This window comes from Somniosus microcephalus, chromosome 6, assembly GCF_052327205.1.
Source record: "Somniosus microcephalus isolate GS21.2 chromosome 6, FLI_Smic_1.0, whole genome shotgun sequence".
In the NCBI taxonomy this organism is placed as follows: Eukaryota; Metazoa; Chordata; class Chondrichthyes; order Squaliformes; family Somniosidae; genus Somniosus; species Somniosus microcephalus.
In genome coordinates this window covers 82,543,253-82,566,917 of record NC_140992.1, presented here as the reverse complement: position 1 = coordinate 82,566,917, position 23,665 = coordinate 82,543,253, and the positions used below count along the sequence as shown (strand labels likewise).

The 23,665-nt window shown below is 39.9% G+C and overlaps 2 protein-coding genes across 2 annotated transcripts in view; one reads left to right on the top strand and one right to left on the bottom strand.

Moving 5' to 3' along the window:
* Window positions 1-7,935: 7,935 nt before the first annotated feature.
* LOC147115838 (elongation factor G, mitochondrial-like) overlaps window positions 7,936-23,665 on the bottom strand; it is a 35,757-nt gene continuing 20,027 nt past the window's right edge. The window contains exons 6-10 of the mRNA XM_085990449.1: window positions 14,523-14,685; window positions 12,208-12,352; window positions 11,144-11,304; window positions 10,137-10,190; window positions 7,936-9,813 (exon numbers count right to left, since the gene is read on the bottom strand). Coding sequence (XP_085846575.1) covers window positions 9,682-9,813; window positions 10,137-10,190; window positions 11,144-11,304; window positions 12,208-12,352; window positions 14,523-14,685 — 655 coding nt within the window. The 3' untranslated portion in view covers window positions 7,936-9,681. The remainder of the gene's footprint in view (window positions 9,814-10,136; window positions 10,191-11,143; window positions 11,305-12,207; window positions 12,353-14,522; window positions 14,686-23,665) is intronic.
* Window positions 17,571-22,165, top strand: lxn (latexin). The gene is made up of 6 exons (XM_085990450.1): window positions 17,571-17,827; window positions 19,611-19,679; window positions 20,645-20,816; window positions 20,964-21,100; window positions 21,197-21,259; window positions 21,386-22,165. The coding sequence occupies exons 1-6, from the start codon at window positions 17,606-17,608 to the stop codon at window positions 21,851-21,853; spliced, it is 1,131 nt and encodes a 376-aa protein (XP_085846576.1). The 5' UTR covers window positions 17,571-17,605; the 3' UTR covers window positions 21,854-22,165.

The following is a 23,665-nucleotide window of genomic DNA, read 5'->3' as shown; positions in this document are numbered from 1 at the left end:
CCCAAAGTGCAGAAATCAGGATGAAGCACTTAAAGTCTAAGGAACATAGGGAGATGGTGGCGCTACAGCTGGCAGCTGATAAGGGAGCCCCGAGAGTCTCCAAGAAGCAGAAAAGAAAAAGACGAAGCAGAAGGTGATAACCATCTAAATCATTATCACTTCTACCAGATCATGTACGTGGGCCGTACGAAGGGAGCCAAATCAGTTGGCAAGTAGGAAAAATTACCAAGGCAGTCCAGCTGTTTGTAAAAGTCAGCACTGCTGGTTCAGCAGGACGGAAGTTCAAGCTGTTAAGTCAAGGGAAAGACTATTGGATGAGTCACGCTAGCAATGTGAACCAGCTACACCACAGAGATGTTGTTCGGACCGAGTCAAGACCAGAGACTGAATCTGTGAACTGTTCCCGCAGAGACTGAATCTGTAAACTGTTTCCCGCATAGATTATACCTGTGAATTGTTTTACATGAAGTTGAATATATGTTATGTTTAATGGGGACTAAGTATGTTGTAAGCTAAAAAGGGAGGATTGTAGTGTATGTATCCGTCTACCTTTAAGAAAACCATTGTATGTAACCGTTCACCTTTAAGAGAACTATTTTAGGTGTGGCACTACTTTGTTGGCTTCTGTATACTGTAATACCGACGGTGACCACACCGGTATATAAGTGCTGTGTCAGGATTTATTTGGCAGATTCGCCCTGACCTTCGAATAGTAAAGTCCTGTTTTAAGTTACTCTGGTAGTCTGTGTATTAATTAACTAAACAACTCACAGACTTTACAGTAATGTATCCAAGTTTGCTGACGATACAAAGCTAGGCGGGACAGTAAGCTGTGAGGAGAACAGAGAGTCTGCAAAGGGATATAGATGAACTAAGTGAGTGGGCAGTAAGGTGGCAGATGGAGTATAATGTAGGGAAATGGGAGGTTATTCACTTTGGTAGGAAGAATAGAAAAACAGAATAATTTTTAGATGGTGAGAAATTTTTAAATGTTGGCGTTCAGAGAGATTTGGGTGTCTGTGCAAGAAACACAGAAAGCTAGCATGCAGGTACAGCAAGCAATAAGAAAGGCAAATGGCATGTTGGCCTTTATTGCAAGGGGGTTGGAGTACAAGAGTAAGGAAGTCTTGCTACAATTGTACAGGGCCTTGGTGAGACAATTCTGAGTACTGTGCACAGTTTTGGTCTTCTTATCTGAGGAAGGATATATTTGCCTTGGAGGCGGTGCAACAAAGGTTCACTGGATTGATTGTTGGGATGAAAGGGCTGTCCTATGATGAGAGATTGTGTAGAATGGGCCTATACGCTCTGGAGTTTAGAAGAATAAGAGGTGATCTCATTGAAACATACAAGATTGCGAAGGGAATTGACAGGGTAGATGCTGAGAGGTTGTTTTCCCTGGCTGGAGTGTCTAGAACTAGGGGGCATAGTCTCAGGATAAGGGTTAAGCCATTTAAGACCGAGATGAGGAGGAATTTCTTCACTCAGGGGGTTGTGAATCTTTGGAATTCTCTGCCCCAGAGGGCTGTGGATGCTGAGTCTTTGAATATATTCAAGGCTGAGATAGATAGATTTTTGGACTCTGGGGGAATCAAGGCACATGGAGATCGGGCGGGAAAGTGGAATTGTGGTCGAAGATCAGCCATGATCTTATTGAACAGGCTTGAGGGGCCGTATGGCCGACTCCTGCTCCTATTTCTTATGAACTATAGAGTAGAAATAATGGGGGACTTCAACTTCTTGTATCCGTGTGTTAATGAAGACACGGAATGCAGGAGTTGGTTTACAGGTGTTTACTGAACAAAGTCTGGAGGTGAACTAACAGATACAAGACACTATACAGGCTTATATAGCCCGAGTGGCCATTACCGGCATTACAGTACACAGGGGCTCTTAAAGGCACATACACCACACAACTATCCTAATATAGACTGGGATCATAATAGTGTTAAGGGCAGAGAAGGGGAAGAATTTCTGAAACGTGTTCAGGAGAACTTTCTTGATCAGTATGTTTCCGGCCCAATGAGGAGGCATTGCTGGATCTGGTTCTGGGGAATGAGGTGGGTCAAGTGGAGCAAGTGTCATAGGTGAACATTTAGGGAACAGTGATCAAAGTATCATAAGGTTTAGATTAGCTATGGAAATGGACAGGGAGCAATCTGGAGTAAAAATGTTTAACTGGGGGAAGGCCAATTTCAGTGGGATGAGAACAGATCTGGCCCGGGTAAACTGGAATCAAAGATTGGCTGGCAAAACTGTAATGGAACAATGGGCTGCCTTTAAAGAGGCAATAGTTCAGGGACAGTTGAGGTACATTCCCACTAGGGGGAAAGGCAGGGCAACTAAAGGCAGGGCTCCCTGGATGATAAAACAGGTAAAGAATATGATGAAGCACAAAAAAAAGCACGTATGACAGATGTCAGATTGCAAATACATCTGAGAATAAGGATATATATAGAAATGTCAGAGAAGTGAAAAAAAATAAGAGGGGCAAAGAAAGGGTATGAGAATAGGATGGTAGCCAACATAAAAGATAATCCAAAAGCCTTCTATAGGCATATAAATAGTAAAAAGGTAGTAAGAGGGGTGGGGCCAATTAGGGACCAAAAAGGAGACCTATGCATGGAGGCAGAGGGTATGGCTGAGGTACTAAATGAGTACTTTGCATCCATCTTCACCAAGGAAGAGGATGCTACCATAGACCTAGTGAAGGAGGTGGTAGTGGAGACATTTGATAGGATAAACATTTAGAAAGAGGTATTAGAAAGGCTGGCTGTACTTATAGTAGATAAATCACCGTGAGCGGATAGGATGCATCCTAGGATGCTGAGGACGGAAATCATGGATGTACTGGTCATAATATTCCAATCCTCAATAGATACGAGGGTGGTGCCAGAGGACTGGAGAATTGCAAATGTTACACCATTGTTCAAAGAAGGGTGTAAAGGTAAACCCAGCAACTACAGGCCAGTCAGTTTAACCTCAGTAGTGGGGACGCTTTTAGAAACAATAATCAGGGAGTACTGTGTACAATTTTGGTCTCCTTACCGAAGGAAGGATATACTTGCCATAGAGGGAGTGCAACAAAGGTTCACGAGATTGATTCCTGGGATAGCGGGACTGCCATATGAGAAGAGATTGAGTAAACTAGGCCTGTATTCTCTTGAATTCAGAAGAATGAGAGGGGATCTCATTGAAGCATACAAAATTATTACAGGGCTCGATAGGGTGGATGCTGGGAGAATGTTTCTCTTGGCTGGGGAATCTAGAACCAGGGGCCACAGTCTCAGGATAAAGGGTAGGACATTCAGGACTGAGATGAGAAGAAATTTCTTCACACAGAGGGTGGTGAATCTTTGGAATTCTCTACCCCAGAGGGAGGTGGAGGCTCAGTCATTGGGTATATTCAAAACAGAAGTCGATAGATTTCTGACTAGTAAGGGCATCAAGGGATATGGGGATAAGGCCGGTGAATGGAATTGAGGCAGATCAGCTATGATCTCATTGAATGGCGGAGCAGGCTTAAAGGACTGAATGGCCTACTTCTGCTCCTATTTCTTATGTTATGTTCTTATATTAACGACTTGGACGTGGGTGTACAGGGCACCATTTCAAAATTTGCAGATGACACAAAACTTGGAAGTATCGTGAACAGTGAGGAGGATAGTGATAGACTTCAGGAAGACATAGGCATGTGAATTGGGCAGACACGTGGCAGATGAAATTTAATGCAGAAAAGTGCAAAGTGATACATTTTGGTAGAATGAGAGGACATATAAACTAAATGGTACAATCCTAAAGTGGGTGCACAAATAGAGACACCTGGGGGTATGTGTGCACAAATCGTTGAAGGTGGCAGGGCAGGTTGAGAAAGCAGTTAAAAAGGCTTACAGGATCCTGGACTTCATAAATAGAGGTAGAGTACAAAAGTGTGAAAATGATGAACCACCTGTATAAAACACTGGTTCGGCCCCAACTGGAGTACTGTGTCCAATTCTGGGCACCACCCTTTAAGAAGGATGTGAAGGCCTCAGGAGAAAGTGCAGAAAAGATTTACGAGAATTATTCCAGGAATGAGGGACTTCAGTTACGTTGATAGACTGGAGAAGCTGGGGTTGTTCTCCTTGGAGCAGAGAAGATTGAGAGGAGATTTGATAGCGGTGTTCAAAATCATGAGGGGTCTGGACAGAGTAGATCGAGAAACTGTTCCCATTGGCAAAAGGGTCAAGAACCAGAGGACACAGATTTAAGGCGATTGGCAAAAGAACCAAAGGCGACGTAAGAAAAAACATTTTTACGCAGCGAGTGGTTAAGATCTGGAATGCACTGCCTGAAAGGGTGGTGGAGGCAGACTCAATCTTATCTTTCAAAAGGGAGTTGGATAAGTATCTGAAGGAAAAAAATTTGCAGGGCTACGGGGAAAGGGCAGAGGAGTGGGACAAGCTGCAAGTCGGCATGGGCTCGGCGGGCCGAATGGCTTTCTTCCATGCTGTAACCATTCTGATTCTAGATCTGATATTCACTGCAGTCAAGAAGCATCACTGCATTGTTAGATATGTTATCCTTGGATGAGACTTTACACCAGCACCCTTATCTGCCTCTATGATGGATGTTAAAGAACGCAGTGTCCAACTCAACAGTCTCCCCACAACCAACCCCACCAAATCTTATTGAATGGCAGAGCAGGCGAGGGGCCGTATGGCCTACTCCTGCTCTTACTTATGTTCAAACACTAATTCATTGCTCCTTCATCTCACTTACTGTTTGTTGGACCTTGCTGTGCACACATTGGCTGCCACATTTTCCTACGTAACAGTGACTGCTCTTCAAAATGTATTTGATTTACTGTCATGCATTTTGACGGTCATGCATTTTGAGATGTTCTGAAGACATGATCAGGGCCTACATAAAAGCAAGTTTGATCTTCGCTACTTCAGTCAGGTATCTGATCCATTGAAAGCACTCAAAGTAGACAAAACACTTTAGGCTGTTTGGAACTTTATAAACAAAATGATACAATTTGATGATGAATTTAATGAAAACTTTCTGCTTTATAACAGAACATCCCAAATATTTGGCAGGTTTATCCAGGAGTATGTTTTATTGTAAACTATGCTAGTTTTTACAATTTTACATTTTGGAAGCTAATACAGAACTCAATTTCAAATCATAATTATAAATATTAAGTTCCCATTCAGTTATAGATTTTTTTTTGTGATCTAGTAGGATATCAATATGTTAGCCAAAGAGTCACTCGGGGATAGGAGGGTGTGAAAACAGACTAGTCACATTACTGTAGGCTTAACCATGGAATAATTTTTTCATTAATTTGGAAGCCACAAGTAGTAGGAGCTGAAACGTTAAATCTGTGTCCTTCTCCACAGATACTACCGGACCTGCTGCTATCGCTTGTCTAAATACAAAATGTCCATCTCCCAGTTCTGCGTTTATTTCTCTCCTCACCTTCCATTGGAGCTGTTCTCAAGGCTCTATGACTGGCTACCAAATACGCCCTTTACACCAAAAGTTTGCTTCCAATAATAAATCACTCCTGGAGTAGGAGCAGAGTCCCTGCTTCCACTGCCAAAGTTAAATAACTCCCAACAAAAGTATTTGGTGTTAAATCCACCACTTGGGGCTGGTTATAGACAGGCTGACTTCTTGGTTCAAGCTTCGATGCAAGCAATGTGCTTTTAGCATTTCAACAGCTCCCACCCCAACATCCAAGACAGATCTATAAAGTTGCACTAACTGCACAGAAAAGTTCACGCATGCAAAGAAGTGCTATACTCTGGTGCAGCTGCACAGGCAGAATCTCTGCATGTACAAGAGTTCCTCTTGTTGCCCCACAATATAAAACAATAATTCAGCACAAATGAAATGTCATTGTGGTTCAGTAAGGAAAAAACTTGCATTTATATAGTGTCTTAATATGATAGAATTCTTCATTAAGATGGAGAGTGAAGTAGTTGACTCAGAGACTAGGGTCCTGAATTTAAACAAAGGAAACTACAATGGTATGAGGTGCGAGTTGGGTAGGATTGATTGGGGAATGTTACTCAAAGGGTTGGCGGTGGATAGGCAATGGCAAACATTCAAAGATCGCATGGATGAACTACAGAATTTGTTCATCTTGGTTTGGTATAAAAATAAATCAAAAAAGGTGACTCAACCGTGGCTAACAAGGGAAATTAGGGATAGCATAAGATCCAACAAGACACATAAATTGGCCAGAAAAAGCAGTAAACCTGAGTATTGGGAGCAGTTTAGGATTCAACAAAGGAGGACAAAGGGATTAATTAAGAGGGGGAAAATAAGCTTGCAGGGAGCATAAAAACTGACTGTAAAAGCTTTTATAGATATGTGAAGAGAAAAAGATTGGCGAAGTCAAGCGTAGGTCCCTTGCAGTCAGAATCAGGGGAATTTATAATGGGGAACAAAGAAATGTCAGACCAATTAAATACATACTTTGGTTCTGTCTTCACAAAGGAGGACACAAATAACCTCCCAGAGATGTCGAGGAACATGGGGTCTAATGAGAGGGAGGAACTGAAAGAAATCAGTATTTGTAGGGAAATGGTGTTAGGGAAATTGACGGGATTGAAGGCGGATAAATCTCCAGGGCCTGATGATCTACATCCTAGGGTACTTAAGGAAGTGGCCCTAGAAATAGTAGATGCATTGCTGGTCATCTTCCAAAATTCAATAGACTCTGGAACTGTTCCCATGGATTGGAGGGTAGCTAATGTTACCTCACTATTCAAAAAAGGTGGTAGAGAGAAAACGGGGAATTATAGGCCGGTAAGCCTGACATCGGTAGTTGGGAAAATGCTAGAGTCCATTATAAAAGATGTAATAGCAGAGCACTTGGAAAACAGTGACAGGATCGGACAAAGTCAATATGGATTTACAAAAGGTAAATCGTGCTCAACTAATGTACTGGAATTATTTGAGGATGTAACTGGTAGAATAGATAAGGGAGTACCAGTGGATGTAGTGTATTTGGACTTTCAGAAGGCTTTCGATAAGGTCCCGCATAAGAGATTAGCGTGTAAAGTTAAGGCACATGGGATTGGGGGCAAGGTACTGACTTGGATAAAGAACTGGTTGGCAGACAGGAAGCAAAGAGTTGGAATAAACGGCTCTTTTTCCGAGTGGCAGGCAGTGATAGTGGGGTACCGCAGGGATTGGTCCTAGGACCCCAGCTATTCACATTATATATAAATGATGATCTAGATGAGGGAACTAGATGTAATATCTCCAAGTTTGCAGACGACACAAAGCTGGGTGGGCGTGTGTGCTGTGAGGAGGATGCCGAGAAACTCCAGTATGATTTGGACAGGTTGAGTGATTGGGCAGGAGCATGGCAGATGCAGTATAATGTGGATAAATGCGAGGTTATCCACTTTGGTGGCAAAAACAGGAAGGCAGATTATTATCTCTCATCTGAAAGACGGCACCTCCAACAGTGCAGTACTCCCCCAGTACTGCACTGAAGTGTCAGCCTAGATTACGAGCTCAAGTCTCTGCAGTGGGGCTTGAACCCACGACCTTTTGACTCAGAGACAAGAGTGCTACCACTGATTCAAGGCCGACATTAATATAAAAGGGAATGCACATGCAGATTAAGGTTGATTTGCTCTCCAATTTCTCTCTGTGGCCTCCGTATTACTGTGCAGCAATAATCAGAAAGTCATTCTGTGGGAGTTGCAGTTGTAAACCTGGGTCCTACCACTGGGTGGTGGTGGTCTATTACATCAAACTAAAATAAACAAAAAACAGACAAGTGGGCATTTGACTGAATACAAAACTTTTCTGCCATTTTTCCCCTAACTGGTCCTTTAGCTTTTTCTTTAGGGGCTAATTAAAAACCATTCTATACCATCACATTTAAATCTGGTTATTCTGCAAGAACGTTCAACGTGTAGAGAGACATTTTTAGAAAATATTTAAGGTTTTAATATAAATGAGAAATGGAACACAAAAATAAACAAAAACAGACAAGTGGGCATTTGACTGAATACAAAACCTCTGTCTTTGTGCAGTTCTGACATTCTGATAGAGTTTATGAACAGTGCTATCAGACATAAAATATTTATGCTGTTTAAACTTCAAATATTTCAGGTTTAAATAGAGGAAACCAAATTCAGTAAATACAAGGGACATCTAACAATACATTTCAGTGTTCAAAGAAAACATTGCTTTCTTGATACGCTGAACTTCAAATATTTAGTATAGAGCACACTCTCAAACAAAAATCAAGAGAATGTTTTTGTTTTAGTTTTCTCGCCATCTTACCTCAAAAGATATAGAATCATAGATAGTACAGCACAGAAGGAGGCCATTCATTTATAGAATTCAAATGTACAAATGGAGGGGAAACAATTTCTGCAGATATGACAGAGTGGGCGATTTATTAAGCCGCTGAGGCCATCAAGGCATAATGCAGTGCCTCCCGATGCACCAATATGCATTGTCAGTGTTTCCTACTATGTTGAGTTTTACCAGCAGGTACAGAATAGCAGTGTTAGGAGATTGGAAAACAGGCCACCTGTGCACTTTCAGCTGGTGGGCAGTACATGGAGTAGGCAGAGGAGACAATAAGCAGCTTGCAAGAAACAAAGACCTTTAAGTAATCAAAGGGAATAATCACAAACAAAAGAACCTTTTCATTTAAGAAACACAAAGTTCACCATCTACGTTATTTTTCCTTCTAGTTTCATGATTGAATGCCAGTAAATCCAAAGGTCCACATTTTATAAAAATGTTCTGTTTCCAAAAGCCAAAAGCACAGGGATATTGTTCACTTTGAGAAGCTAGAATCATCAACACCAGATAAAAATATCTGACTTTTATATGACAGCATAATTAAAAGGGCACAGTCTTTATGAAAAACTGTTCAGGAAACTTTTTTGTTGGTTAAAACAGAATGTGGTAAATAATCTTAGTAAATAAACACAGCACTGCATAACTGGCACATGACCTCATCGGACCGAAACATGGCCCTTCTCCTTCCCCAAACTCTCTTGTAGATGTAGTGCCCCTTTAAATTAACAGAAATATAAAGACAAAACTAATTAGATTTCTAAAATCCAATGCTGGATCCAAGTGAAAGTTATATTTTAATTCTGAGTACAGCAATTAAGTTAAGTGGTAATTGGGGGAAATTTTATGCCTTAGATCAGGATTTTGTACTTCAACAGATGATGCCTGGATCAGGAAAAATGTACAATGGGAACAAGGCTGGGATTGCTTATCTTAAGAAAAAAAATTGAAAACATTTCTTTCTCTCAGAAATCAACATTACCAGATAACACACCCTTTCCAAAAGGGCATAAAAGTTAATTTCCATCTGTGATAATCATTAAAAAAAAATCAGCTGCTTTCAGAGCTACAGCAGGAAGAAATAAACGTCAGCGTGTCACCTTGTGATAAGCAGACTGCTTCAAAATAAGACAACGGTTTGATAAATGCAAAGTGACATTGTGTTCTGCCAGTTCATGACATGCAACGATTGCTGTATGCCCTGTCAAAGGAACAGTCTTAAGGAATTCTTGTGTAGGTGTCGCCAACAAAAAACACTTCCAACAGAGGCACCAGTGTATGTGTTCTTGAAACAGTTATCAAGCTGTGTAAAGTGATGGCAACATCTTGTAAAATCAACTGATAATGAGATGGCATTTAGTTCTTGGCTTTTCCCTTTTTAATTGGCAGTTGACCGGTTGCTTCTAGGTATTTATTGGCCAGCTCTTCCTGTACACTGGGCAGACATGGCTGGTATCTGCTGTAGTCCATAGTGTATTCACCTTTACCCTGGAAAACATAGTTAAAAAGGTTGTAACAAAGCTTGCTAAACCCTTTAAACTGTTCACCCATTTGCTTACAGTAATTCTGATCAGGTCAAAGACTCAGATTACTTGATCAATTCTTAATTTATCATTATATAAAGTACAAAATGTAAAAAATGAAGTCTAAAAGATTTATTTATCACTAATAACTAATCTTCAGCCTCTTCCATTCTTACTGCTACATCAAGCATTTATTTTAGGAAAAGAGAATGAGTTGCCTCAGGGGAGCAAGAGATGAAATTGAAGGCCAGGTAAACATTAGGCACAATTAAGTGTTTGGTGATGTACCTCTGTGCAAGACCGCAGTTCTGTGGCATAGCCAAACATGTCATTCAGTGGTACCTGTAAAACAACAAACAACATTTTTCAAATCTTACATGATGCCAATATTGACAATAACTGGCCCTTCATGTCAGTTTGTTTTCCCCTCATTCAGTTAAAGATTAGCTATTTCATAACTTGACAAAAGCAAAGCAAACCACAAAAACTGACAAAAGAACAATTGTGACAAGGAAGTGAATATATCCAATATTTGGCTTTTTAACAAATATTTTGACAGAACAATCATAAAGGTCTCCTGTGAAGATTATTGTAGAATTTAGCGCTAGGATATCAGACCTATTGGTATCGAGTGGAATTAAGTTGCATTCTACCAACACAACAGCAAAGTACCGTATACCAATAACATAAAATTCCCACCTATTTAATTCTACTTATTACTGAAACAAAAACAAAGCTTGGCATCAACACTGGTGACTATTTATGTGATGCCATTAGGGCTTTTCCATCAATTGTCACTAAAAGTGAATATACCATAATGTGGAAACTATTCTATTCAGTCCATGTCCAATCAAATGTTCTGTTATTTGCTCAAACAAGTAAATTCCCCTCAGGTAGAAATAGACACAAGCAAGGAATGAATAAAACCCATCCTTCAAATGGGATTAAAAAATTCCAAAACCTACAGGGCAGTATTATAAAAAAAAATTTGGAATGCAAGAGGGACACGGATATCATTCACCCGCTGCTTCGCATGATCAGGGAATGCTAATGCTACCACTACAAAAAGAAATGTTTCATTCCACAATGCTCCACATCCCTTTCACCATGTTCTACAAAAGTAGTATCTTCTGCTGAACCATTATTTATTTTTGCAGGCATATAGTCACTAATGTACAGTGAAGAGACTAATAAAACAGATAATTATCTACATAAGGAAAAATGTGACCACGGTTACTCAATAACAATATCAGCAACTTTCCGTGAAATAAAACTAAGCAATGCATTATACATACATCAGCATAAAGTGTAAAGTATCCCTCTGCTCCATCCTGGCCAGTGATAACACCATGTCGACGATTAACTCCAGCAATTACAGTTCCCTGAAACTCATTTGGCGCTACAACCTCCACTGACATAATGGGCTCCAGAATAACCACGCCGATCTTCTCCATAGCTGAACAATGGAAACAAATAGAAAGCAAGTAATTATTTCTGTGAAATACCTGTTTATTCAAAACTTCAAGAGGGATGTGGACCAGTTCTTGGCTAGGGCAGAGGTCGCATCACATATAAGGTAAAGTGCATTTACAGTTAATGCGTGCATGGATAATGCGATCTCCTGAGCTAGTTTTGATCGCCTGAGGGGATCGAAGAGGAATTTCCCTGATTCTCTCCCCCCTCACCAATTTGCCCTGGGTTTTCGCTTCTCCCAGGAGATTACATACCTGCGGGGAGTTAGGAAGGGTCTAGTCAGGATGCTCCAGGCATCATGAGTTTGGGGCAGGTGGACCAGCTGGTTTTCTCCTGCCATGTGGCAAAACATTATTTTCAGGATTCCACAATGCTTGTACATAAACATTATATGCAATTGGAGTGAAAGTAATAATATGCAACATATATAATAGGAAATTAAAATAAAAATGATTTTTGTAATTAAATGGCATTTTTCATTGCAAATTATCTTCCATCTACAAATGTACATATAGGTTCCCATTGTGAAAAGGATCTAGGAAAGTCATTTGTGGGATTTGTTTGATAGAAAGTCCAATGTACAGTTTTGAAGTTACCAGGATGCCAATTCTCCATTCATGACAAAGACATACAGGTCCAGTATGGCAATCTGCAAAACTAAATCGGTGTCAGTTGAAAGGAAATCACTTGTATTTTTGCTTCAACAGACACCCGTTGTCCAGAAACAAAGGTTTTAGTAAATTTGATTTTTAAAAATCCGATTTATAATTTTATTTAAGAGGAGTTACACAAAAGCTCCATTAACACATTATTTTCTAAGGAAGTGGGGAGGACATTGAGAATATGTTAGCATTTTGTATTTCTGTTTTCTATTAGCTTTACAAACCCTGTTTGACAGCACCCTCTCCAGCTCTGATGAAAGAAATTTCATTGGAATCCACCATGTGATGAGCACCATCTTCCAGTACAAATCGTATCCCAGAGATTTTATGAGCTGTAAGAGGACCCTTTTCACAAGCTTCAAGAAATCCCTGCCAAAATAACACACAGCACATTATGACATTTAAACATGTTTTTGATTGTATGACTAAAGCTTTAAACATAAATCAAATTGAACCAGAACTTCACTGAATTTAACCAGTGGTGATATGAAGGAGGATATATGAGGATGGGCTTAATTTGTCTTTGAACCTGAATATTTTATATTTACCATTTAATTTATAAAAATAATTTAATAATCAGCTTTCTTGGAGCCATACAGATCAAAAGGTCCCACTTCAGTCCCTTTCCTGTGCTTAAACAGCAAATCTCAGCCAGAGAAACTGCGCAGGCATTATAATCAGCCTCAGTGTCACACACTAAAAATAGTAAAAGTTAAATAAAGGCAGGCAAAATATGAAAAAGTTAATTTAAAAAAACAATTCAATAGATGTTCTGTAACTAATACAGGCCCAGGATAAAACAGTCAGATACACTGATTATGGCAAAACTGTAACCATATTCCATCTAACCGTATATAATTGGTCAATAAAATAAATCCACAAATTTCTGCAACACCATCTCACTCAGTACATTTGCCAGACTATTTGTTTTATAATTTTTAACATACAAATAATTTACAACTTACAATCTGCATTACAATCTCAATAGCAGTGGCTTGCAACGGTTTAAAGGCTGCAACACATCAAGGGTTGAGATGATGTCATAACCTGCAAAAGGACAACTCCAGTGGGTTCTTGATGTCATCTCATCCCTGAGATACATGACCGCCTTAAATGAGCTCCAAGCCATGGATTGATTTCTGTAATACAACTATTTCTTACTTTCTTACCAGTGGGGATGAATATAGAACAAATAAAATGGTTAGTTCTATGTAGTTTCATTGAGCTGAGGATGGGTTGATGATGCCAAGCAGGGCACTGGCTTTCAGACACCCAAATTGAATTAGAAGCTATGCCTTTTCAATCTTTTTTAATGAAGTGGATTTTTGGATTAAGTACCAAATATAAAAGATTTTACACATTTTTATTACCCTATGTCCATATTGTACACTCAAAGGAAGGATTACTGAGGAATAAGATACTTTTTCACTTTTTGTTCTTTATACCAAGATACGGCTCACCCAGGGCAGATTAGCTGAAGGGTAATGTTTCCTCCACAATGTGCTATCAATGTAACCACCCTCTGAATAGTACCAGGTACATCTACACCAGTATGAATATTTTCCGTTTCTCACATCAGTCATCCATGTGGTCTGAGCAACAACACCAAATTAGTAATAAATGAAAAGCTTCGTTTTGTGTTTTCCTTAGGAATTGGATTGTCAATGCCCACACTCAGAGACTGTGGATGCAGACTATTCTCATCCCATCAGTTTGGGTGGATTTGAACACTCAGTTCGGTAAGAAGAGTTTGACCGTGCCCCCGAGCTTATCCCTAAATTAATAATAATAATAATTCAACTTTATTGTCATTGTACAATGCACAAGTACATGAACAACGAAATGTGATCTTGCAAGCTCCCATGAGTCCAGTACAAATAACATTAACATAAATAGCACCGTCCTGGGAGAAGCAAAGCCGCTGCGTCTGTGCGCGCCGCCATTCCATTTCCACCATTCCTCCTGTCCGACACTCTTCAGCCCAATGCCCGGGCCTGCTCACCAACCGCCCCTCCTCGGGGCTCCTTCCGTGACCTTCTGCACCTGGTCTTCCCTGGTGGTCACCCCTCCAGGTACTAACCAGGCCTGGCTCTGCTTAGCTTCCAAGCCTTGCCAGTGACCCTGTCCCTAGTCCCAGGAACAGGCTAAAACACTGAATGTGGTTTATTACTTTGGTTTTACCCAGCTAATATTTTTAGTGCCATAAATATGTGTTCTATCCCAGATTTAGATAATTATAGTCTCCATTTTCCTGTTAAGTGTGAAGCAGTTGAGGACAGGCTTCCTCCATGTTCTATCAACAAACTTCACAAGTTTAGTTTTGTGGTAGTGCCATGTGGGTAGCAATTATTCAGATTCAGTTTCTCTTGAAAAAATTATAAAATCTTCAAATTTTAGTTTCCCCCCCACTATAAGTCAAGTTTCCAAGTACAATAATTAGGGTACTTGATAATATTGCTTGAAGCAAAGCAAGAAAAACAGAAGTCAATAGGAGATGGAGGAAAAGGGGGTGAGGTAAGGAGATAATCAGATCCATTACCTTCTCAATGGCTGGTATAAACTGCTTTGGTACATTTGTTCCAATAGTTCTGTCAGCAAATTCTAACTTGGTGTAGTTTTCAGGCTCCAGAGGTTCTAATAAACCAATAACCTTGCCATACTGGCCTGCACCACCAGACTGCTTCTTGTGAGTAAATTCAAAGCTGGAAAAAAGATTGAAAAAACATAAGTTGAAAAATAATTCTGTACATAATCTGTACAGCAACTATAAACGGTTAGAAGGAATATGGTTACAGTTTTTGAAAAAAGGTTATGTAACATGGTTAGGTTACCTATTATGGTTAGGTTACCTATTATGGGTTAGGTTACCTATTATGAGATAGGTGCAAATACAGGACTTGTTTTCTATTGAATATTATACAGTGGTAATATCTGAGCCTGAAGATGAACCATCTTTGATTGATTTTATCCTGCAGCCAGGTCCTGAGAAAGTGAGACAGCTGTACTACTCTCCTGTATTTAATTGTGCAAAGTACTGTCTTCATAGTATAGTCTTCCTCTAAACCGGCTACACGGTGAGCCTCGCTATTCCACAGAGCTGCGATCTATTAGACAGTGTGCATGCACGAAATACTGGAGCCGCGAAGTTGCCTAATGAGGTCACTGTGGAGAACAGTTGCACGCATGATAAAATTGCCTCATTATGTTGCTACCAAAACGGCTGCTAGTTCCAGAAAGACTCAGTAAACAACAGATCTTCTGGTTAACTAGACTTAAAAAATCTAGCGATTTCTAAAAAATCTAGAGAGTGATCAGCATGCATGGAACCACACCTCATCAAAAGACAGCGACTTAAGGAGGGATGCAATCTTTTTAAACAGTACATTTCAATCAATGAAATGGAGTTATGCTTTGCACTGCTGTGCACGGTTGTAGTCTTCATGTCACTTTCTTGCTCACCTGCTGCTTTATTAAAATTAATTAATTTTTTCTGATAAGACCATGTCCAACACTCCATGCAAACCAAGTAAAGAATGGGAGAAAGAAATGGTGAGTGGCTAGAGATGGAAAACAACTGAAAACATGGATCTCTCCCACATCACTGCTGATTTGGAGTCAAGAGTAGGATAACATTTGGAAATTCTCATTATAAAGTCAACCATCAGTTACAAGAATTACTCCTAGATAAGTTTTCACCATTTCCTTCTCAATATTGCTATGCATCTGGCTCAGATAACCAAATATCCGAAGAGAAGCCCCAATGTGACCAATCAAATGCAGAATTCCAAATCAAAAGTGCTCTAGTGCATGACCACTGGCATATCCATGAGCTAACAGGTTCCAGGCAGAAAACATGAGCTCCAGCCCAACAATATAGTTCCTGATCCTCTTAACACAAGTTCACCTCCACTTATTTCAATTTATCTGGTGAGCAATTTAAATAATCATGTTGTAACATAAATTCCATAATAATCAACTGCAAAATTCTTGATCAATATAGAGCGATTAAGTGAAAGTTAATTCTTCAGTGTGGGTGCCGATCACTCACTGAGTTGGAGCACAATACCCACTCATATCCACAAAGATACAGTCAGCAGATAAACTAACCCAAAACAAAGTTATGCCTTCCATTGAAATTTAGGATTCAGATACATTGAGGCAGAAATTCCAGTCCCAACGGGTGTGTACGCGCTGTGTACTCACCCGTAGGGCCAACAGAAATGCCGGTTTTAGGCATACGCTGGAAACTGGCATTTCCGATCTGTCAAGAAAGCTCTCGACAGATCCTCCGGCTGCGCTGGAGCAGGGACTCTGCGGGTGGAGAGTTCTGTTTTTTGGAGACCCTCCGCCCGCAGAAAACACTTGCATGCTTTTACCAGGATAAGAGTTGAAAAAAGTTTTTTAAAAATTTCCACCGATTTATCGTTTAAAAATACTTTAAAGGTAAGTTTATTTTTAGCCCTGTGAAAACTTTAATTTTTTTTCCAAAAAATAAAATTTTTGTTTAAAATAGTTAATGTATGTAATTTATGGTCATTTTAAAAATGTGATTAAAAAAATTATTTGAAGTTTTACTATGTTTTGGGGGTGATCTCTATTCATATATTTGACAGGTCTTCCTGTCAAATCTATGAATGGAGATTCCCTTCTCTGATTGGCTCCCCATGGCCCACGTGATCCCAGGGACACTGTGTGCACCTCTGGGATACGTGTGCCCTGCGCACCAGCAGTTTGGGGAGGCCCAGTAATGGAACTCTGCGCCTCCCGGGAGCCCTCCGGTCTAAGCGCAGATTTTTCCAGATCGCAGCCCTGTCTGCGGGAGGCCTGCAAACGGAATTTCTGGGCCATTGGTTGAGCATTGGATACATGGTGTAAAATGTCCATTGAACCCATCAGATTACTGCCTTGTGATCATTGCACGCTCTCAATTTCTGACATTCTTTATCTTTTTGACATCACAAGAAATTAGCAAGTCTAATCATTTCTTTTTGAAATTAGTTATGGATTTCTAAACTAGCACAGAACAGGAATATCAGATAGGCAACCTGTAAACTATGCCAATTCCTTGAAATAATTGCTAAACTCAAGATTTTTCACAAGCCTTTTAAAATGGTTCTCTTTACTCACTACACTGAACATGCATGACAAAAGGTCAATTTAAAAAAATTGCAACGATTATGCTTGCGTGTGTGTAACTAGTACAGCTAAAAGTAGTGGACATTGACATAGTCACAAAATAATATTCCTTCCCCTCAATACTGATAAATGAATGGGGAAAAGCCCTTCAAAGGATCTAGACTCTGAACATGAACTTTGGCTCAAGTTCAAAAGTTAGAGCAAATCGCTTTTTGTTAAAAACAGGATTAACAGAATGAAGTCAGCATTTAATTCCAAAGTATATTATCAATCAAATGCAGTAAAGTTAGGTCCTGAATAAAGGCAAAAGTGCAAGTATGTTGGAAGCAAACGTGAGACTAACAAAGTCCATGAAACATTAGCATTTATTACTTGAATACGTAATCATTAAGGTCGTGAGGGTGCGGTGATCCTGACGCAACTGAAGCTATATCTTCCACACAAGTAAGGGCTCAAAGTTTAGTTCATAGTTGGGTTTGCTCAAACATGTACTCAATTCTATGCTTCGTTGTTTGTTTCCTACCATTACTGTATGGAATGCCAAAAACAGCAAATCGTTTAGACCTTACAGTTACTGCTGTTGAAATTCCTACAGAAGATCGTCTTGCTCAACAAGCCGCAAGTGTGGCTGTCCATTATTTAAACTATCGTTATGGATCCCCAAACACAGTTTATGGACTACATAAGCTGAAGAAAGTCTTTACTGAGGTAAGATTTTTTTTTTTTTTTTTTTTTTTTAAAAATAGGAAGACAGTACAAGTAAAAGAAATTTTAAAAACTTACAATTAGAAGAAAGTTCAGAAAGCAAGAGAGCTTTTTGGTGTCCTTAATACATGCTTTTGCATGCTATAAAAATTTAAATAGAAAATTAATGCAAATGTGCTGCTGCTGCTAAACTGAAAAACAAGTATTAGTTATATGTTTCGTACAACATATTCCAGTTACAAACTAGAAGGACAGAATTAAAATGCAAAGCACATGAACAGGGAGATGGAAAATGCCTTTGTTTATTGGAAAGTTGCTGAATTGGAACCTGTACGCAAGAAAGCTAGATACATTCATTTTAATAACACGGTAATGCAGGAGCCGACCATATCTAAATTTCCAATAATCAATTTTTAGCAAAAGCAGCTTACATTATGCTTGCTAGTTTATATCAGCGACTTTAGCTTGCGTATTTTGTAATTTATGAAAGATAGGTGGTAGATTTGGAGCTTTCAGATTTTAACAGTTTCAATTTATTCCATTCTAAAATAGTACATATAATCAGTTTTTAAAAAAATCTACGCTTAAACCAAGAGTTTTGCTGGTACCAATAACTGGAGAAAAGCCAAAACCCCTCTATCCTGCAAAGGTCAGGGTGGGCTGGGCTGTTTAACAGAACAAAAAACATTTTGTATTCTAATTCATGGCACTTAGAAACTATGAACTTTCTCACATATTTTCAACCCTTAAATATTGTTTAAAGTTCCATCTTATAAATCTAAGTGATGAAACCAAATGTTACAGTATATGTCCATTGTTCCAGCTCAAACATTGCACAAATTTTCTTAAGCTTTAATGCCAATTTTTCAACAAGTCTTCTTTATATCAATTTGTCTGTTTAAACTTTACTACCGTCATATTATTCCCTTGTATTTTAATAACCAAATGAATATCCAATCATCCATGCTATCTACCGTAGTCAGGATATTGGGACAGCCTCGTGGTCAACTGTATAGAATACAAAAATTATTCCACACTGTTTTCTTTGTCGTTCTGAATTTGTTTCACAACTGATAAAAATTATCAGGAGTAATTAGAATGCAATCTTACCAAGAGATTCAAACACATTTATAAACCATAAAAGAAGTTCAGAAGCTTTTACTGGAACTCTGATATGCTCATAATCTTGAAATATTTTAGGGTGCGAGTCAGAGGTTATGGTACAAGGTGGGGTAGAGATGTGAAAATGAGGATGAGGTGCTGATCTGCACTGAAAGAAGTTGTAGGAGATCTCCCACAAACATTTGTTTTGCTTGATTCATAGAAACAAAATTCTGACTGGGAGCAGTTAAATGAGTAATTTGAGTACAAGATGGGAAGTGCGACTATTTGCCCCTACTTTGCATCTGTTCAGTGGGTTTTTATAGTAAACAGCAAAAAATATACACGCTCAGGAAGAGAGTAAATTAATTTGCCTCTTTCCTTCTTTATCAAAAATCTGTGCAATGTGTTTTCACACCCGCACTTCAAATTAAAATGATGGTAGAGTCCTGCCAGAACTTGCTATTGAACAATGACGGAATTCTCAAGCATAAACATAAATAAAACAGCAGCTATAACTATACAAACTATAAAGACATGCCCCTTCCCTACTTGCTGGTTTTCTCTTCAGCTATGTTTGTTCCTTTTACTGTTGTGACTAATGCATACTGGATTGTGCACATTACTGTTAATATCAAGACTGACTTAACATAAACCCACACCAACAAAATATTTCTCTCTCCAGGTGACTTCAAATATAGGACACAAGTACCACCTTGAATTTGAAGTGAAAAATGAAGAAAGCTCTTCAAATGTAAGTAGAATAGTGATAACAGGGTCATGTCTTATAAGCAACATTCACTGTCCAAAACAACCCACAACTAAACTCTTCTGGGGGAGAAATTGGGTGAGTAGCGCCACTTGTTAGCACCTAAAGAGGCAGGCAGTGGCTGTAGCGCCACTGGCTGCGCCTCCCGCGATACTGATTTGGGGCGATAATGGTGGCGTTAGCCTTTTGCGCTGCGCCGCCACCGATGACGTCATTGGTGTGCGCAGCGCCCCATTCACGATATTTAGTTGCGAACGCCGCAGTTGCGCCGTTCGCTACCCGCGCCCGGTTCACGGGGCCTTACTGTGCCGGCAGCGGCACAAGTTAAGGTGGAGGTGCGGGGCGGCCGCCTGCCAGCACCTCCGTCCCCGGCCTCCTGACCGCCCCCCCCCCCCCGCGGCATTGCCGGCTGTTACCCCGAGAGCCCGGCACTTCTCCTCGGTGCCAGGCTCTTTTGCCGGCATTCGCGATCGGGGATCGCGCTGTTGCAGGCCCCTCCCCCTTAACAATGGGAGGAAGGCCTGCAGTACCGCAGCGTGCCGTGCCGCAGCGTGTGGCGCTGCGGCACGTTGCACTGCGATATTCAGTTTCAGCGCCCTAAGAGGGACGCGGAGCGCCTCGAGCCTCGCCCCGTCTCCCTCTAGGGGGCAATGAAACTGAATATCGGACGATCGCTGAAGACTCGGACGCTGCACTAAATCCTGCGCTCAGGCGAACTTGGCGCCTCAACCCAATTTCTAGGCCTTCTGTCTTTTATATCTTCTGCTTTTGATAATGTATTTTTGGCAACAGAGAATTAAGTGACAGAGTTACAGTATCTTTCATTGTCCATTTAAATATAAGTAGCTAAACTAAAATGACCAGTTACCCTTGTCTTGAATGAATAAACAGGATGCAAGTAATATTCAAAGAACTAAACTCAAAATTATAATAACTGTTTCTCACCACAGGGTACTGGCATCTGTATAGCTAATGTACTCTTCCACAACAAGAAAAAAAATCCAGACACAACTCTAAAGTGCAATCTGAAAGACCTTAAGAAAGACAGCTTCAAGAAAGATAATAAATTTTACCTCAATTTGAAAAAGCAGAGGAACCCCATGGTTGGCTACAATATTCCGGGTATGAAGTTTCAGCTAGCCATGTCACTTAACAGTTTAATTAAAGTTATCAAGTTGATTTTCAGAATTACAAAATATTCAAGAAGAACCCTTAATATGATTTTCAATTTTTTTTCAAAAACTGCCTTTTTATCTCCCTGCATCTCAGATAATTTTGGATTTGTAGACCCTAAAATGATGCCAATCTGGCACCTGGCAAAAGTTAGTGCCAGCTACATCATGTGGGAAAAATCCACTGAAATCTTCAAGTATGACATGGCTCAAATACAGAAAGTTAATCAATGGGTAAGAAATCAAAATAAATATCTTCTCATCACTGAACATATCTGTAAAGTGGCATTTTCATTAAATGTTTTAATAACTAAACAACTCTTTTTCCAGGTAAGGGCAGACAAATTTCTTCAATTTACCTATACAGTTCTTCTCCACGAGTTGCCAACCCAGGTAAATTAATCAAAGAAATAAACTGATTATATCTAGAGACTATTCCAATCCCTTTCACAATGATCAGTGCCAGCACATCAATTACATGTTCTGGCAAGTAATGCTATTTTTTTCTGCCCTAAACAGGAAATAATCACTTGCCATATGTGGGTGATGTGGAACCCCCAACAATCAGTGACTGTGAAATACTTTTGCTTGCCTCCTCCATGGGAAAGTTTTTCTAAAGAGTCAGAATTTGGAAGACTCGAAGGATCAGGATTTGGAAGACGTGAAGAGTCAGAATTTGGAAGACTCGAAGGATCAGGATTTGGAAGACGTGAAGAATCAGAATTTGGAAGACTCGAAGGATCAGGATTTGGAAGACGTGAAGAATCAGAATTTGGAAGACTCGAAGGATCAGGATTTGGAAGACGTGAAGAATCAGAATTTGGAAGACTCGAAGGATCAGGATTTGGAAGACGTGAAGAATCAGAATTTGGAAGACTCGAAGGATCAGGATTTGGAAGATACAAAGAATCAGAATCTGAAAGACTTGAAGGATCAGCATTTGAAACAGTTGAAGGGTCAGCTATGGAAGGTTTTTCCATGAACTGAGTGCTAACCACCCATATAGGACTAGTCACATTTATATTTCCCAATGTACTTGTAGCACATAAGTTAACTGAAACTTGCAGCTAACAATGAATGCAACACTGCTGCTTCAAATGTTGTCTTAAAATTTTCCAATTATATTTTCCACTACTGCCATAAAAAACATATTTAAATGGTACACGAGACTGAAGCCGCACTCAAGCCAGTGAACTACCTTAATGTCAGATTAATAAAACCACTGATAATCTCAACAATTTGTTCCATCAGTGAAAGTGGCACTGCTATCTATTAATAAAGAATGCTCACTGAAACACACATTTTTTGTGACCGCATTTATAAAACTGCACAAACTGGAAAGTTGGATTATTTATCTTTGATACGCTCCTCGTCGTTCTTTGTCTGATGAGGCCGAATTCTTTTCAGTGAATTAAATCATCCAAAACTGGTATACAGAGCCCTGCCACCTTTGAAGACTTTCCTCCTTACAATAGCCTCATCATTTCTCCCACCCCATGCTACATGCAAGGCCTCAATTTTTGTTTCCTTAATTTACAGGAAATAGCAACAGAGCAGACCAGCGTAATACAAGAAAATTCTTTCCAAGCACTCCAATGAGAGTATGACTGTGTGTGTGCCAGAGACACAGGCAGAGGCAGAGAGGGAGACAGAGACAAAAGGAATACAATCCAACGATCATCCTCGGGTATGCATCTCTAAATTAGAATAGTATCAGGATGAAATCCATGGATCTGGGTGTCCTTGTACATGAATCACTGAAAATTAACATGCAGGTACAGCAAGCAATTAAGAAAGCAAATAGTATGTTGGCCTTTATTACAAGAGGATTTGAGTATAAGAGTAAAGGCATCTTACTGCAAGTTTATAGGACCCTGGTGAGACCACACCTGGAGTATTGTGTACAGTTTTGGTCTCCTTACCCAAGGAAAGATATACTTGCCATAGAGGGAGTGCAACAAAGGTTCTGATTTCTGGAATGGGGGGATTGTCCTATGAGGAGAGATCGAGTAGACTAGGCCTATATTCTCTAGAGTTTAGAAGAATGAGAGGTGATCTCATTGAAACATACAAAATTCTTGCAGGGCTTAAAATGGTTGCAGCAGGGAGGATGTTTCACCTGGCTGGGGAGTCTGGAACTAGGGGTCACAGTCTCAGAATAAAGTGTCGGTCATTTAGGACTGAGATGAGGAGAAATTTCTTCACTCAGAGGGTAATGAATCTTTGGAATTCTCTACCCCAGAGGGCTGTGGCAGCTCAGTCGTTGAGTATATTCAAGACAGAGATCGATAGATTTTTGGATATTAAGGGAATCAAGGGATATGGGGATAGTGCAGGGAAGTGGAGTTGAGGTAGAAGATCTGCCGTGATCTTATTGAATGATGGAGCAGGCTTGAGGGGCCAAATGGCCTACTCCTGCTACTATTTCTTATGTCCTTATAACATAATGGTCCAGAATTTGCAACGAGAATAAAAGGAGTCTATCAGCACTCACCGTTATAATGGAGGAAATGACAGCGACTTCTGGAGTACACACATGTGCAGTTAAATGTGGAAATCCAGAAGTTGCTGTCAGAGATACCCTGCTCCTCCCCAGGGTGCGCTGTTGCAGTCCTTGCCAATAGACTCAGCAATGAAATGACTGCTACGGTGTGAACTTGCTCACTAGTTCAGCACTAAAAATGGCTGAAAAAGTTAGGGCTGATCAGTAATTATTGCTGCCGAACAACCTCTGGTCCTGAAAAATTTATTTCATAAGTGTGAAGTCTCATTCTCTCAGAAGAAAATTAGTGTTGGAGA